The 19,413-nt window shown below is 35.2% G+C and overlaps 1 protein-coding gene across 2 annotated transcripts in view; it reads left to right on the top strand.

Annotated features, from left to right (window-relative positions):
* The window catches only part of LOC126968817 (uncharacterized), a 175,608-nt gene extending 161,480 nt beyond the window's left edge, over window positions 1–14,128 (top strand). Inside the window, exons 6-7 of one of the 2 annotated variants that reach the window (XM_050813962.1) lie at window positions 12,541–12,677; window positions 13,880–14,128. In XM_050813962.1, coding sequence (XP_050669919.1) covers window positions 12,541–12,677; window positions 13,880–14,091 — 349 coding nt within the window. In that variant the 3' untranslated portion in view covers window positions 14,092–14,128. The remainder of the gene's footprint in view (window positions 1–12,540; window positions 12,678–13,879) is intronic. The other variant, XM_050813963.1, reaches the window with a different exon arrangement.
* The last annotated feature ends 5,285 nt before the right edge of the window (window positions 14,129–19,413 follow it).

The raw sequence follows: 19,413 nt of genomic DNA on the forward strand, positions 1-19,413 counted from the left end.
AGGATATAGAAGAACAATATAATTCATTAATAACTAACCTAATAAGGGAAACAGTAAAATGTAAACCAGAAGCTGAAAGTGAGAAATTGATAGAACAAAGAAAACAGTTGATTTCAAAACAGGATAAGGCCACTAAAACTAAAATTGCAGAATTAAGTAAAAAAATAAGATCTCAAATACGCAAAGATATAACTCAGAAAAGAAATAAAACTATACAAGATCACATTACCAAAACTGGAGGGGTAAGAAAAGCACTAAAAAAACTGATGAACAAAAAGGATTGGATGATTAATCTCAAGAATAAAACAAATAGAATAACTAGGAATAGGGAAGAAATAATAAGAACTGCAGCCGAGTTCTATCGTGATCTATACAAAAGTTCTAAAAATTATCGAAACTTAGCGGAAAATGTAAAAGACAATGAATATGATCTTATTACAGACAAAGATCCTCTACCGGAGATCCTTCTTAGTGAAACTGTTTCAGCTATCAAATCACAGAAAAACGACAAAGCACCAGGACCTGACCAAATATCAAATGAGATGCTCAAAGCCACCTTACCTATAATAGCACCCAAGCTCACTGTACTATTTAATCAAATCCTGAAAATTGAAAGCATTCCGGCAGACTGGACTAAATCAACTATAGTATTAATTTATAAAAAAGGCGACAAAAACGATATTGGAAACTATAGACCGATAAGTTTGATGGCAAACATATATAAAATTTTCTCCAAGATATTACTATCAAGAATCTCTAAGGTATTAGACGAGAACCAACCCAAAGAGCAAGCAGGCTTCAGGACAAAATTCTCGACTGTAGACCATATACACACGGTAAAACAAATATTAGAAAAATTTAAAGAGGACAACTGTGTATATTATCTAGGTTTTGTCGACTACAACAAAGCTTTTGACTCGCTAGAACATGATGCAATTTGGAACTCTCTTAAATTTCAAGGAGTTCATGGAAAAATAATAAATATTTTAAAGAATATATACTCCAAAAGCACAGCTCGAATAAAATTGGATAAGGCCAGCAGCGAGTTCCCAATAGAAAGAGGAGTCAGACAGGGAGATCCTATATCTCCCAAACTATTCTCAGCAGTATTAGAAATGATATTCAGAAATCTTGAATGGGAAAGTGAGGGACTAATATAAATGGGGAAAAACTAAACCATCTACGATTTGCGGACGATATAGTACTATTTTCTGAGTCTTCAAAGAAACTAGAGCATATGCTACAACAATTGTCAGAGGAAAGTGTTAAAGTAGGCCTCACAATGAACGTAAACAAAACTAAAATAATGACAAACTCTAATAAAAAAGAAATTGAAGTAGATGGTAAAACAATTGAATATGTAGACGAATACGTTTACCTGGGGCATTTATTATCAATCAAAGACTGTATGACAAAAGAAATCGATAGAAGGGTCACGAACTCCTGGAAAAGATATTGGTCGCTCAGCGAAGTGATGAAGAACAAGCATATTCTCATTAAGGACAAAAGAAAGGTTTTTAATGCTTGCATACTACCATGTTTAACTTATGGATCACAAACATGGGCCCTAACCGAGAAAAATCTCACAACTCTAAAAACTTGCCAAAATTCTATGGAAAGAAGCGTCCTAGGTGTTAGATTGAGAGACAGAATGAAGCTGCAGGACATAAAAGAAAAAATAAAATTCAAAAATGTAAGCAAAATTATTAAACAGCAAAAATGGCGATGGACAGGCCATATGATCAGAGACAATTCTGGAAAATGGACGATTAAAGTGACGGAGTGGTACCCCAGAAACGGAAAAAGAAAAAGAGGCAGGCAATCCAAAAGATGGGAGGACGACATCCGAAACTTGGTCGGAAGCATGTGGACTCGTCTAGCCAGAGAAAGAACGAATTGGAAAAATTTAGAGGAGGCCTATGTCGAGGGACACGCAGCAAGAAAAGTTTTTAATAATTAAGTTATGCAATTCAAATGTAATAATCAATTTAAATGTAATGTAGTTGCTGCAATAAAGGCTATTTTTATTTTATTTATTTATTTTATATAGCTATAATTCAATAATATAAAATAGGTAAAGTAAACATTAGTTGGTTATTTTTGGCTAAATAATTCTTTAAATATATTAGCATAATTTATATTTTTAATGCACTATTGTTTTAGGCATCTCTCTAATATTTTTCGTAAGGATTTAATACACATAATATTTGCATTATATTGATAAAGCATTGTTCTACAGTATTTAATAATCTGTTAATAAATAATGCCAAAATATTTTCAATTCATTTACAAGCAGAATTCAAATAGAGTCGAATCACCACACAAAAACTGTCTAAAGCAATTGCTAGTCACAAACAATGAAACCGCAACATTTCGTGTACACTGTCATGGCGGGAATCTCTGCGGAAATAAATAATCAATTATTATTGCATGTTTGGAAATGTTTTTGAACTGAACACTCCGTTAGGGGCGCCTTGCACTCTAGCACTTGAGAATGAACTGTCACGCTCAGCTATGTAAAGCACGTTTGTCTGTTTGAGTCACATCTTTTATTATAAGAATTCAAGATAATATTATATTATTTATACTTAAAAATTATATACTTATTGTGTACTAGATCTAAAATAAGGAAAAAAACAATTTATGCTTGTATAATTTTTTTATAAAATTAACTTAGATATTATAAAAGCTTAGGAAAGATATTATATGCCTTGAGTTATCCAAATAGTGATAGATAGGGAAGTTATTAAAAACGGATCAAATACGTTTAATTCTTATGAGTTTTTGTAATTTTCTATAATCGCAATAAATAGTGATAGTTCTCAAGAGGACTCAAAATTATTATTAATTTTAACACTTTTCACAATTCCAGATCACAAAGGACTTTTTCTCTGTTTGTGTACAAAAATAATAACACGTATTATAATCCTCTTGTACGTATGTGTAGATATTATAATCACGGATCAGAAAAACTAGTGGAAGTGGCATGTGGGCGTTACCCTGTCGCCACTATTGTGTACAAATGTACCTACTCGAGGCTCATGTGAGACTAGTCATTTGATGTCAAGTGAAGCATTATTATCTTATAAAAAAATCCAAATATGCCTTATTATGCCATTTTGGACTGTACAAATCATACCCGCAATAAAAATGAGTCCCACGGAGGGATTTTCTATCTTCGGTGATCATCATTTTCCAATTTAAATATAATTACAATTTTTGTATGGGTTGTGCAAAATATACAATTAAAAATGAACCATATTGTTAAGACGTATGATCCATTTACCTTTACGTTCGAGGTAACTTATGTTAGAATGATTGTTGTAAACAATAAAAATAACTTGCTCCTCAACGAGTGCATGCATGTACATAACGATAAAATTTTAACGAAATAAATTTTATCTTTTTTAATTGTATTCAAGTATTGGTCGGCTATCTTGGACTTTTAAACTGATACCAAATTCATTCGCTGCCACTCCCTAAATTTTGGATACGAAATCCATATTGTTGCAATGGTAATTTTGGTCTGCAACCATCTTGGATTTTAATGTATATAATATAAAGTTATACACTTTTTACACAAATTATCTTGCCCCAAGTTAAGCATATTATATAGCCTGTGTTATGGGTTACAAGACAATTATATATTTAATACAATATACTTACTTAAACATACATAAATTCATATAAACATACATATACACATACATAAATACATTTAAACATCCATGACTCGAAAACAAACATCCATATTCATCATATAAATGCTTGCACCTACCGAGATTCGAACCATTACCGAACACATAAGTCCGAAGTGACACTTTTAGGCAATGTACTAATTCAACTAGTCATAAAATTTACATACTGGGTGCTATAACTCAACATTAATTCTTAGGAATTAAGATCCAATTTATTACAAATTGGAATCAATAATACGTTTGAATGACATCAAAGTACCATTACTGAATTGGAACACATCAAAATGACGAATTTCATGGCTTTTATAATAAGAAAACCGGAAATCTCTGGAAATTGAAATGTCTCTTTCAATTTAATAATAGGTAATCAGCATAAAATGAATTGATTTTTAGATGTTATATAATATATTTTATGGTAACACGAAGTTGTTATTTTATTTTTTATGGAATAGGAGGACAAACGAGCGTACGGGTCAACTGGTGTTAAGTGATCACCGCCGCCCACACTCTCCTGCAACACCAGAGGAATCACAAGAGCGTTGCCGGCCTTTAAGGAAGGTGTACGCGCTTTTCTTGAAGGTACCCATGTCGAATCGTCCCGGAAACACCGCACAAGGAAGCTCATTCCCCAGCTTCGTGGTACGAGGAAGAAAGCTCCTTGAAAACCGCACTGTGGAGGACCGCCACACATCCAGATGGTGGGGATGATATCGTAACTTGTGGCGTGTCGTGCGAAGGTGAAATTCGGCGGCAGGAATCAGGTTGAACAGCTCTTCGGAACACTCCCCGTGATAAATGCGGTAGAAGACACACAATGAAGCGACGTCTCTACGCAACGCCAAGTGATCCAGCCGTTCACAGAGTACTGGGTCCCCGACAATTCGAGCTGCTCTGCGTTGCACGCGGTCAAATGGATCGAGCTGATACTGGGGTGCGCCAGACCAGAGATGACAGCAATACTCCATGTGAGGCCGGACCTGCGCTTTGTAGAGCGCTAGAATGTGGGCTGGCTTGAAGTATTGCCGTGCTCTATTTATGACGCCCAGTTTCTTTGAAGCCAGTTTGGCTTTGCCCTCCAGATGGCCACGGAATTGGCAATTGCTCGAGATTTCGAGACCCAGTATTCCGATACTAGGCGAGGCTTTAAGGGAAGTGTTAATGTATCATAATTATTATTTTTAGCTGATGCTTTGGATTTATTCTAATTTTTAATTATTTTAAACCATCCTCGTATTGGGGCATATAAAATAATAAAAGAGGCATTGACAACCAGTGGCTCCTTTGCACAGGATGATGATGGCTAGATTATGCGGCGCCCATTTCTGCCGTGAAGCAGTAATGTGTAAACATATCTGTGTTTCGGTCTGAAGGGCACCGTAGCTTTTGAAATTACTGGGCAAAGGAGACTTAACATCTTACGTCTCAAGGTAACGAGCGCAATTGTAGTGCCGCTCAGAATTTTTGGTTCTTATAATTTTAATAATTAATTAATACGATAATTAAATAAACTCGAAGGTGTTCATCAAATTAAATATCTGGGGGTTGTCATAGACAAATATCTAAGATGGGATGAACATATTAAAACACTTTTAGGGAGAATCCGAAAACTTGGAAAGGTTTTCAAAACTATAAGACATCTAGGTGATCTAGAATTTTGTTTAAAAATTTACAATGCCTTAGTCGGTTCTGTTTTGAGGTATTGTGTAATATCCTGGGGAGGAGCAAATAAAACCCATTTAATACGTCTTGAAAGATCCCAACGCATGCTTCTAAAAATAATAGCATATAAACCTTTCATGTACTCTTCTCATATGCTCTACAAAGTAACTAGAGTCCTTAACGTTCGACAATTATTTCTACACTGCTTAATAATCAACCAGCACAAAAAGCCCGGTCGCCTTAAAGAAAATTTGGCTATACCTTCTCTTAGATACAAAAATATTTACTGTGTTCCGAAGTTCAATCTTGTCATGTGTCGAAATCATGCTAACTATCTAGGACCTTCAATATATAACCAAGTAAATAATAAAATAAAAATTGCGGACCTCTCTTCTTACAAAGTAAGATCTACAGTACGAGAGTGGCTTTTACAGTTAAGCTATGATGAAACCGAGAAAATTATTAACTCAAAATTAATATAACTTTATGTATTTAATTATGAATATTTGTTTATAACTTTGCTTTATCTATATAACTATTTACTTTATCTATTATTATTAATTTTGTTTATTTTTAATTTTATGCAGTTCTTATTATAAGATAGGTATGCTTTAAAGTTAGATAAATATTGTTTAAGTGTCAGTCTTAGTTCTATTTCATTAATTTTTAACATTATATAAAATTACAAAGCAGACGGTAATCACTGGTTGGCTCTGCACAGGGTTTCCTAGTGATCCATCCAGAGGAATTTAATCTAAAGGTTCCTCTTTGTTTCTGTTTTTGAGATTGAGACTGTAAACTTATATTAGGCATGTAGAACAATGTATTTAATTATAATATAAATAAATAAATAAATAAAATAAAATAATAAATATAATTAATTTAATTGAAAAGTAGTGAGTAAGATAATAGTGGTATTAGTAGTAAAATATGTTCTTAATGCTATAAATTTATAAATTTTATTAAAAATTTAAATTGCTTCAATTAGTGTCATAATCACTTACACTGTTATCGAAATAAAATTTTGCTAATAAATCAAAATTGCTAAATAGTAGAATTATTAACCACATTATAGCAATTCAGTAGAATGTTCTGTGTAGGCAAATAATGAAATAAATCAGTCAAAATCAAGAAAATGACTTTTTTATATCCACTGCCTTTGAGGGTTGAGCTTTAATAATAAGAAAAAGTGGCAAGAAACTCATTGTGACAATCACTCACTCAAATTCAACTACAAAATAATACAAAAAAAATGTACACAATTAATACGTAAAAACAAGAGTTATTGAGTACAGTCATTGCCGACTATTTCTGTATCAACAATAATAGTAGTACAGTACATGCGTCAATCCACACTCCGTAAACAAATAAATAAAGGTATTTAGCGACTATTTTATTAGCATTTATAAATAATATCATATTTAATTTAAAACCATGAAGCAGAGTTTCCGGCTACAGGATCATCCTGACGTAGCTTACTACGTAAGTCGGTACTGGCTAGGAGCCGATCTAATTCCTAGCCAACAGATATGTTTGAAGCGTTTAAGTAAAAAGCAATCATATTATCGTGAACTATAATGTCAAGAAAAATAAGAGGCCGGGTTATCTAACTATGGATTCGTAGTTAAATAGTTCTCGCTTACTTTTGTTAAGTTTTACACGCCTCGACTTGACATCAGACCGGACTTTGCTTTGTCAGTTCGAATAATGGAGGGAACAAATGAACCGCAACCAAAACAAGAATAAACCTGACAGAGAATGCTGGCTTAACCTCATTCATCGCTTTGTATCTAGTATGATAGATTGTGGAGTTGTTCTCGTCAGCATTTATCTCTTTTGCCCGACAGTAATAGTATACAAAGTTACAGTAAACTCTCATCGCATGTACTAAGAGTTAATCACTCTTAGTACACACTCTTTGAATCTGGAAATGGTTTAGTTCATTATTTCATTTAAATTAAACACTTTTAAAGGATTTAAACGCGTGTAATTAACGGTTTTACATTAAATGTTTGCGCAAAAGTTACATTTTTATTTTAGTTAACCCGAAGTTTCAAGACCTTTACAGATCTCGTTTTCATTGGGTTTTAATCCTTTAAAAGTGTTTCATTTAAATGTGTAACACTCGCTTTAATCAAAGAAAATACTATGTGCTTCATTATTTCAGTTCAGTTTCAATACATGGTTATTATAAAATTGTATCTTATAACTTTTAATTATACGTCAAATCAAATCAAATCAAAATCTATTCTATATGAATAGGTCAAGGAAATGACTATTATGAATGTCAAGTTTTCTTCGCATATAGTTGAGCTAAGAAGAAGTGGCAAGAAACCCATTGCCACTCTTTGAAATCAACATTCACTGCTTTAGCATTGCAAATCATTTCATGTTACAATATAATATGTAAAGTGACGCACAAAAATACTCAAACGTCAAATACTTAAAACACCATGCACGAGTAAGTCATATAAAATGCTTAATTACTAGGATCTTTGGTCTATTGACAAACAAGCAAAATCTTAGAGTTACAGCATTTTTTTTATGAAAATAAGGGACGAGACGAGCAGGACGTTCAGCTGATGGTAATTGATGCGCCCTGCCCATTACAATGCAGTGCCACTCAGGATTCTTGAAAAACCCCAAAATTCCGAGCGGCACTACATTTGCGCTCGTCACCTTGAGACATAAGATGTTAAGTCTCATTTGCCCAGTAACTTCACTAGCTACGGCGCCCTTCAGATCGAAACACAGTAATGCTTACACATTACTGCTTCACGGCAGAAATAGGCGCCGTTGTGGTACCTAGCCGGCATCCTGTGCAAAGGAGCCTCCCACTGGTGGAGTATACTATCGCTCATTTAACTAACATGCAACGGACAGTACGAATAACAATTATATTGATACATAATATATATTTTGCGCGGTGGCCATCCTGAATTTTTAAATGATCCCAATTCGTTCGCTGCCTCCCCGAGAACTTTGGGAAAATTGTACAATTATGTTATTATATACACATATGGAAAAATCTTTATAATATGACAGTATTTCTAACCAGAACCAATAACTTAGTAACTAAAAATGATTTGTTAGGAGTGGAGTGGAAAGGAGTTGAAGAAAAATAACTCTTTAATGGATAGAATCATTAATATCAACTATTACTACAACTTTTAATCAATAAATAGCATTATATTAGATACCACAGTTTTCTTAGTATAATATTTGACAATTGCACACAAACCTCTAGCTAAAACCTCAAATTGTAAGGCAAAATCTCCTTTTATACCGTGAACAAGCGACAAGAAACAGTTTTAATCAAAAAACCCTCCTGAGAAATCAGCCCTCACTTTTCTATCGAACATTAATTTTGGATAATTGTATAGAGGTAGCTGTAATTTTCTGTGCTGAAAAATCTTATCAAGAGTTAAAGGTTAAATTAATTATACTGAAACGTAATGGCTTGGGACTCCTGGAGATATTAGAAGTAAAATTTAATTCAAAGTTTTTCGGGTAAGACCTTGAATCAACATATTGTTATATACAAAATTTAGAAATCATACTAACTCCTAAAATAAATTATACCTTTTATGGCATATACGAGTGTGTTCTTCACGATAGGTATAAAAACTTTTGTAATATACGTAGCTAAGCCCACTTTAAATACTGATTTCTTTAGATTATTAATTCCAGTTCCTATCCGCCAAACAAATCAGCCTTTACGGAAGTAGAAAATATTTTTTAATAGTAAGCATTCGTTACATAGCGATTTAAACTTCACAGAGATATTAATATTTAATTATATTTTAATAATCTATAAATTATATCATTGCTTGGAACTACGGACATAATATCATTATATGAGGACGATACACATTAACATGTAAACATGATTTTTTATTTTATTTTTATTTAAAGCATCACAAAATCCACAGAACTTAAATTAGGTGATAATAATACTATTTTGTAGGACTTACATCTAATAACGGATTTACAATATTTATAATAAGACATGATATTTGTGCGTGTGGGGTTTGGTGAGAGTGCGTGTGTGTGTGTGTGTGTGTGCATGTGTGCATGTGTGTATGTGTGTGTGTGTTTTTGTGAATAACTCTAAATTTAACCTTCCTTTAGATTTTTATTAACACTCCTTTTAAAGCAGCCTTTACTGTTATTAAAAAGTTCAGTACTGTTGAATTGCTTATTATAGTTGCATAGAGTGCGACAGATTACCGAATTTTCAAAATAATTAGTATGACTCAGCGGGACTTGGAATAGAGGCGTGTGTCTAGTGCCAGCTAACGGCACTCGTAATTGATAATATAATGGTCTGTATAAAAAGCATTGAATGATTTACAGCCGTTTACAATAACCTATCTATCCTTAGTTTAACTTATTAGTGGTAGAAAAATCTATCCTTTTACGCTTACTAACATTATATACCTAATTTAGACTAATTTAGTCAGATGCTATATGTCGATAGGTTATTGAAATGTTAGTAAGCGTAAAAGGATAGTTTTGTCTACCTCTAGTAAGTTAAACTAAGGATAGATAGGTTATTGAAAGCAGCCGTTAATGGTGATAGCAATCTATCCGTAAGTAGAGATTCATTATTGAAAACGGCCGTAAGTCAGTTCCAGCAACTTACACGGGAAGTTAAGTCACTAGATGTGTACTTTGTCTGGGATTATAACAGTTTCCAATACTTTGAATGGTAATAAAACGTTAATATCACCTTAAATGCTGTTATAAGTTTTCAATACAAAATTTTGGGTAAACGACCCTGCCTTAGGTCCAAGAATCGAAGCCCGGTAGGTGCAAAGCTTTATATGATGAACATGAATGTTTGTTTCCGACTCAAAGATCTTTATTATACCTACTTTTTAGGTATGTATATTGTAATGAATATATTGTTGTCTTGCATCCATTGTATGTATGTATAGATGATTTGTACGTCAATAAGAAATATAAATATATTTAGTTTTAAAAGTGAAATCTGTTGATCAACTATCAAACTTTTCGCCTACGTTTTCAGTTCAATATTTTACTGAGTGCCAACTTGCTTCATTTCAATATTCCATTCATTGCTGAAAAGCCTTGTTAAGCCAACTAACTAAAGTTTGTTCAACAATAATATTCACTGTTACTGCTTTCTAACACTGAGCAAACTTTGTTCGGTTGTTTCAGTTAAAGGTAGAAAATTATAAATACGATACGAAATAATTTAGATGAAATCTGATCATTGTGGATGAATATTATATATAAACTAGGTGCTGCCCGCGACGTCATCCGCGTGGACGTTCATCATTTCAGCTGGAAGATGTCCACTGCTGGACAAAGGCCTCCCCCAAAGATCTCCACGATGATCGGTCCTGCGCTGCCCTTATCCAACTTACTCTGGCGATCTTGACCAGTTCGTCGGTCCATCTTGTGGGGGGCCTACCAACACTACGGTACGTGGTCGCCATTCGAGGACTTTACTGCCCCAACGGCCATCTGTCCGCCGAGCTATGTCCCTGCCTCACTGCCACTTCAGTTTCGCAATCATTTGGGCTTTGTTGGTGACTTTGGTTCTCCTACGGATCTCCTCATTGCTAATTCGATTTCGCAGGGAAACTCCGAGTATAGCGCTCTCCATTGCCCGCTGAGTAACAGTGAGCTTCCTCATAAGGCCCATAGTTAGCGACCACGTCTGTATTCCGTGTGTCATAACTGGCAGCACACATTCGTTAGAAATCTTCATCTTCAGACAATGTGGTGTTTTGGACGAGAAGATTTTACGGTGCTTCCCGAACGCTGCCCTATCCGAGTTGGATTCGACGAGTGACCTCTTTCCCGAAATTGGACCTGCTTTGTCCAAGGTAGACGTACTCGTCAACAATTTCGAGAGTACAGTTCCCAACTGCTACGGGAGTAGGTGCGACATGGGCACTAGACATGATCTTCGTTTTGAGACCTACTCCTTGGGAAGCTGTATTGAGGCCATCGAGCATATGGCTTAAGCCTTCCATGATCTCTGCCATGATTACGATGTAGTCTGCGAATCGAAGGTGAATGTTGTATACCCGTTGATATTGATGCCCAGCCCGTTCCAGTCCAGAAGCTTAAAGACATCTTCCAATGCGTGGACGTTATGAAGCAGCAAAAATGCTAAATCTGCTAATTATTGGGAATTGGAAAGATTTGAGTGAACTTTGCTGCAACCTGTCTAAACCTCTGTTCCCCTTGACTTTTACTGTGCTGAATACTCAGTAGTATAATAAATAAATCTATTGTAGATTGAAAATATCCGTATCAAAAATCATACAAGTTTGTTTGGTTGGTTTTTCGTCTGTCAATCTGACCTGAACTTGGGCCTATTCCTGACTTCTTTAATTTTCTTAACTTACACTTAAGAATATTACATAAATAAAAAACATTATGAGTATCCTACGTGACGTGGGGATATGAACCAAAATATAGAATTTCGTATTGGTATTTTAGATTTTTATTTTTATGAATGTGAATTATAAATTAAGATTGAAACGATGAAATGCAGATTTAGAAATCCTTTGACGGAAGACATCAAGAACCTAAATAATCTTTAACTAGAGATTATATTTTAGAGAATAATCCCACGTCATAGGCCGGTAGCACATCTCACCTCTGGTAATACCTACGGGTGGCTGGTTTCCTCTTCCTATCAGGTAAACCACTTGCCCGGTTGCCTTTTTTATAAAAGAGGAGGACAAACGAGCGTATTCACCTGGTGTTAAGTGATCACCACCGCCCACATTCTGCCTCTGCCCTTGCTTCTGCTGAAATACAAAATAGTTACTATTTAAATCAAATCAAATCAAATCAAAATCAGTTTATTCACGTAGGTCATGGAAATGACACTTATGAATGTCAAAAAAAATAACATATTTTTCTTATTGAATCTACCGCTACTTCGTAAAGGGTTGAGCTAATAAGAAGTAGCAAGAAACTCATTGCCACTCTTTTATATCAAGATTTACAGATCATTTCAATCACAATATAATATGTAAAATGATGCAACAAACACACTCAAACGTCAAATAGTCAATGTCTTACACGAGTAAGTCAAAAAAGTAAATGTAAATTAAACGTAGCATATAAAGGAAAAAGCTATATGTATATGTATGTGTTTAATTAATATGAAATGACTATTGAAATTGTTGTACAGTGTGAAGACAGAGCAAGTCTCTGGCGGAGCAGACAGTGTACTGCGTCTGGCGCGAGTGAACAGCAGTGACGCCGGGAACTACACGTGCGCGGTCCGAGGAGCGAGGCCCCACACTGTCGCCGTGCATGTACTCAACGGTAAGATCCACTCATAAACTTAGTACCATAATACCACTTTGTCCTCCACTTCGTCGAACGATCCTAGGTACCAATTCCCCAGTCCTACGCTTATGTAAAATTTTAAATTCTTATACCTTAGGTGATATTGACATATTTGCTGATTCCTTAGCCAAATTCCGCAAGACCATTTGCAGCAACATTGGTAATCTTTAATATTTTTTTATGGAAAAAGGAGGACTCACGAGTGTACGGGTCACCTGGTGTTAAGTGATCACGGCCGCCCACATTCTCTTGCAACACCAGAGGAATCACAGGAGCACCGGCCTTTAAAAAATGTGTACGCACTTTTTTTGAAGGTACCCATGTCGTATCGTCCCGGAAACACCGCACAAGGAACCTCATTCCACAGCTTCGTAGTACGAGGAAGAAAGCTCCTTGAAAACCGCACTGTGGAGGACCGCCACACATCCAGATGGTGGGGATAATATCCTAACTTGTGGCTTGTCGTGCGAAGGTGGAATTCGGCGGCAGGAATCAGCTCTTCGGAACACTCCCCGTGATAAATGCGGTAGAAGACACACAATGAAGCAACGTCTCTACGCAACGCCAAGTGATCCAGCCGTTCACAGAGCGCTAGGTCCCCGACAATTCGAGCTGCTGATGGAATGACTCTGGTCATCCTTGCCCAAGAAAGGACCAGGGTGCTGGTGTGGGACGCAACTTGCGTCGACACTATGGCTCCTTCTCAGGTCTAAGTTACGTCAGTTGGTTCTGCTTTCACTGGCGAAGACAGCAAACGTCGCAAATATGTTGGTCCCAGTGAGTCATACATCTTTGCCGTTTGGTGTCGAGACTTTGGCCCATGGGGCCCAGAAGCGCGGAGAATATAAGAAATACTATCTTCGCGTCTCAATAGGGCTACTGGAAATCCAAGCGCTGGCAGCTGTTTCGGTCAATGGATCAGCTTAGATATCCAACGCGGAAATGCTGCCAGTGTCCTAGGTACACGTCCCCGTAACGATAGTTAAATAGATAGTAATTAATTAATGTAATCAAAGTATTGTAAATATAGCTATAAGATTTGTTTTGTAAATAAAGATTATTTTTAACCTCGTCTTCATGTAGTTTTCACTTTTCTCGTCTAGTCTTACGGACATAACTTTCTTTTTTTTAAATATTGTGTTCTCATAACGTTTTTAACACCAGTTCCCTTGTTTCAGAAGAAAGCCTAGCCGAGCTCCATGCCAGTGCCAGATCCTTACAACCTCCAACAAGAACCTTCATGTCACTGTATCTCATAGCAGTCGCTATATCCCAGCCATCGTTATATCAAATAACAATCGTGTTCGTAACAATTTTACATAACTTTAGGGCCCAAGGTTTACTTAATTTAATTAATGAACAATTTACAGTACTATTACTGCCTACGTGATAGTTATCGGTAATATATAATAGTGTTTAAAGTTATATTATAATATAGTATCATCGAAATAAAATTTCATTATATATTTGCGTTTTTTTTGCACTGCATTTAATTTTTATTTATTATATTTTATATAAGCAAAGCCTGTTCCAGCTTCGATGTGGCTTAGTCATTCAAAATTACTGCACAGGCCTTAGAATAATACTGTTAGGGGTAAATTTTTTTAAAACGCATTTACTTGAAGATTTTATATTTCATAGAGGCCAAACTAGCTTTTTACGTTCCGTGAGGACAACCGACCATACTTGTGGGTCATCAGATGGTATGTGATTTACGAGGGCCAAACTTCCTTACATCACCAGAGCCCACTTGCAACGCAGATATGCTGGAATTTTTGGGGATCCAGTGCTCTGTGAACGTCAAAAATCAGTTAGAGACGTCGCTTCATTCTGTGTCGCTTCAATGTGTCTTCTACCGAGGATTACGAGGAGTGTACCGAATAGCTGTTTGACCTTACGTGTGTGGCAGTCTTCCATAGTGCAGTTTTCAAGGAAATTTCTTCCACGCACAAACAAGCTGTGGAATGAGCTTCCTTGTGCGGGAAAACAAACAAAAAAACAAGACGATACGACACGGGTACCTACAAAAACAGTACATCTTCCTACGGACGGCCACGCTACTGTAATTCCGCTAGTGTTGCAAGAGAATGTGGGTGGCGGTGATCACTTAACATAAGTGACGGTTGTCTAGCAGCAAGAGGCTCTATCTAGACGTATAAATTATGTAAGGGTAAAACTATGAAATAGACTATAATAATATTAACAATCAATCCAAAGGCTCTCCCATCAACACGTCAATAACTTACTAAGTCTAATAATTACTAGACGCAGTTAATCGATTCCATTAATTGCTATCCAAGCCATTAATAGTGGTTATTGAAGACGTTCGGAATTCAATTACATAGCACAGATACACTCTCAGATGTGCAATTCTGGATAACTTATCAGCATATTGAAATTATATTAATAATTATATATAGACACTCGCTAAACTATTTGTTATTTTTTGAATAACCCTAACTTCTGGGATTAATTACACCCTCAAACGTTTGGCTCAGTGGAAAGGTGCTCAGACGGAACCCGACAGGTCTCAGGTTTGAGTCACGCATCGTTCATAAATTTTGTTTAAAATTTTAATTTATATGACACTCGCTGCCACTCCAACTACACTATAAGAAAGATGCATAAAGGTTTTTTAATTGGAGTGTAAGACATTCATTCGGGTCACCGGATGGTATGTGAAGAAAGTCTTAAGACAACAGAAGAAGAAGAACAAAAGAAAGAAAGAACAAGAGCAACCTTATAAGTAAATCGAAAAAAGGATTAACGTAATCGTTGAAAATATAATAATAATAAACATCCATGACTGGGTAACAAACATTCATATTCATTATATAAATTGTTTGCACCTGCCGGGATTCGAACCTGGGACCTCTAGCTCAGAAGGCAGGGTCGCTAACCATTGAGTTTTAGGGGTCTTCGTCTAAAAGTAGCCTGTCATTGTCAACTTAATATTGCATCGAATAGTCTTAACGTCATCCCGATTCGCGTACTATTTTAAAGGGCTATAAAAATCACGAGTATCACGTCAGGTCATACGACAACAGCGTAATTTGCAGGACACTCTTTACCTCGCACAGCTGTTTTGTGAAATTGTCTATGGACTGCCTTAGTCTGAAACCGATATGACGATGGCAATGCATCTTTTTATTGCCTTTCTAGGGGATCTCAATGCCACTTATTTAACAAAGAGCCTCGCAATATGGACTGGCTGTCTTTAAACACCATAGTGCTGCATTTAGAGGAAGTTTTCGCTACAATGCAACCAAATTTGGAATAATCTTCCATCTTCGTGAATTACGAACCGTCGAAAATTTTCGTCGGAAATGAAAGTCACGATTCTTGGAACGACAAAAACAAGATCAACTTTGGGAGCATTCGTGGTGAAAATATAGGTGTAGTCCAGTATTATAGATATATGATTGTTGCTATATTATGTTTCTTTTAATGCTACTTTTTATTTTAAAACATCTAAATATTTTATTATTGACTTTTTTATTGAAATTTATGTATCTATTATATTACTATTAGGAATTATTTGCTATATGTAGAGCACACTGTAATCTCCAAAGTTAAACGGGCACCGCTGAAAATCATAATGCTATTTCATAGCCACGGCCGTGTCACAGATAATCCTGAGTCGGTGACCCATTTCTTGCACTGCACAGGAACTCTACAATCTTAAATCAATTACTATATAAATACATTTTTATTGGTTTGTTTGGTACTTTTATCTTTTATATTAAGTGTATCCTGTGAGTGTTTTGTGAAATAACTGTTTTTCTTTCTTTCTGATTGCACATTGAAGTTACCATGTTTTGTACTCTCCATTGTGTGAGGCACTTGCCCATTTGCCTCACCTAATATAAAAAAGGCGTTTTTTTTTGTTTCTACATAGATATTCGCTGACTGCTAAAACTTTACATAGTCCAACTATTCCAGCTCTCAAAGTCAACAAGAAAATCGTAAATTTTGAATTTTTGGGATATTTTTAATTAATTCTTAGCAATGTAACAGTTATTTTGCTAATCTGATAGTGAATGAGTCTATATTTCTACCAAGAACCCACATAGATGTTAATTATTTATACTTTATACGTAAATATATATCCTATATTTATACCCAAAATTTGATAATTTAAGGTAATCGATGCTTTAAAAATATAAAAGCATATATTAACATACTGTGATAAATTGAAATTCGTGCTTTATCTCTTCATTGTTATGAACATCCGTGTTTAGAGTATCGAGTTCTCGTAACAAATGTAAGCACTTACAGAAAATATTCCGATAAACGACAGCAATATTTGGAGTACAATTAAGGCTCAAATTTCTCGGTTGATTGCAGTTTTGGACTCGTGGCCTCGCACCTTATTTATGTAATAAACTAACATAACTCAACTCTGACTCAAACTTAACTAAAATTGTTTATTGAAATAGGTTCAATTCTAACCGCTTTTGAGACGTATACATATATTTCATTTAAATTTCTGAGTTTTCCACTTATAAAATATATATTATACTTCAAAAAACAAGTCAAACTTCAAAGTTCCGTTCTATGTAGGTTCTCGTAGAGACGTCGCTTCATTGTGCGCCTTCTACCGCATTTATCACGGGGAATATTCCGAAGAGCTGTTTCATGTGATTCCTGCCGCCGAATTCCACCTTTGAGCGACACGCCATAAATTAGTATATCATCCCCACCATCTGGATGTGTGGCGGTCCTCTACTTTGCGGTTTTAAAGGAGCTTTTTTCCATGTACTACAAAGCTGTGGAACTAGCTTCCTTGTGCGGTGTTTCCGGGACGATAAAACATGGGTACATTCATAAAAATCGTGTAGGCCGGCAACGCTTCTGTGATTCCTCTGGTGTTGCAAGAGAATGTGGGCGGCGGTGATGACTTAACCAAACAAGTTACCATCGTTTATCCTCCTTTTTCCATAAAAAAATAGGTTGCGCTAGTCAAACTTCAAGTTGCCTTGGCGATTGACTGTCAAAATAAGTCTCCTAGGATTAAAAATAAATACGTACCGAATCACGCTATTCACTTGGACTTTGAATAAGGCTTCTTGTTAGACCTTAGATTTGACAAGCCAAACCTTGAAGCGACGGAGCTTTATCGTTTGACTAATATAATACATTATAATAAGTTTTCTCCAATTTTGAGAGAGAGCAGAGAGCAGAGCTTTGTTCAACGTTAAAATTCAACATCAAATATAATGAAAAAAAGAATAAACTTTAAAGTAATCCCATCAAAGAAGGCTTACTTACTAAGTATGATACAAGATATATACAAATAAAATTCAATATGACAAGTTTAATTTGTACCAAAATTTATTACTCTTACCAACTAAGCCAATCGTAAATTTTGGAACAAATTTAAAAAAAAAATGTATACTTAATCCCAGAAGTGGGGAAGAAAAGGTAAATTACAAACTGTTATGATAGGTCGATTAGGCACCACAAACAGTAGTAGTTTACGAGTTGACGCAAGGACCAGCCATCGTTCCGGTCACACATATATGAGGGAAGAAGACGGCACACAACTCCGACCCGACTCATGACCCATGGTTTGTCACGCATGCGTAGAATATGTAACAATGAAGCAAAAGATCACAAATTTTAAAAACTTTATTAAGTAAAGTTTCAGAATATAGAAAAAATAAATAACGCCATGGCAAACTGATGTTTATAGAGAGTTTATTTTGTAAAACCTTACAGGAATATCATAATACTGTACAATGTAAACTTTTCCATTCCATCCTTATTTCTAAGATACTTAAGTAGTTTTTAGTGACCTTAATTGTAAATTATAGCCACTGTTATTTTTATGGAATGATGTGTACTCCTATAACTGGTTATAATATATGTTATGTTAAGAAATAAGGCATGTGTTATATGTAAGTTTATATGTACAACTGATGGAGATCTATACAGATGAATAAATAAATTAACATTTTTAGCAACATTTTTCTCATTGCCATTCAGATGAAGAGGACAAGGAAATCAAAATATTATGGGTTATAATTATGCTTTAAAATTGAATAATGTTGTAAATTTTATAAATATAATACGAGTCCTGCGGAAATCCATATAAAATTTAATTATGCGTTAAAAGTAAAGAGCATTACTGTTAATAGCGACATCAAAATTATGCTGCTATAATTTAAGTATAACGGGAACAATTTACCATTTGCAATACAGCTGTTTTCATGTCCTTAATGTGCTGCGCTCCGGAATCCCTAACGACTGTTTCATAAGATTCTTTAAGTTGAACATCTTGATCACGGTAACTTACCACGCAAACTTGAAATTAAACTCTATAATAAATGCAAAAGTTTATTTCATTTATTAAGTTGCTACAAGTTTGCACGAGGAGTATGGCGTTACCAATGAATCCGAAATATGAAAAGTTTCGTTGAAACTTAATCACCAAGTTATATCTTGAATAAACGCTTTATTTGTTTTAGGATGTGTTAAACATAATTTTTCTTTTCCTTTTTTTTCCTTTCTATATACTTAAGTATATAGTATAGCCTGTGTGGTAGGGTTGTTTTGTTGTAGACGAAGCTATCCCTCTCAAAGTCAAACGTGGCAAGTGCAGATGTGCTATTATTTGGTTTTTCACCAACTTCAAACCTATCAATAGTTACCACATGCAATTAATGTTATTTTATTATTACCAAAGGTAAGTTTGCATAAGAGGTATATT

The sequence above is a fragment of the Leptidea sinapis genome, chromosome 16, assembly GCF_905404315.1.
Source record: "Leptidea sinapis chromosome 16, ilLepSina1.1, whole genome shotgun sequence".
In the NCBI taxonomy this organism is placed as follows: domain Eukaryota; kingdom Metazoa; phylum Arthropoda; class Insecta; order Lepidoptera; family Pieridae; genus Leptidea; species Leptidea sinapis.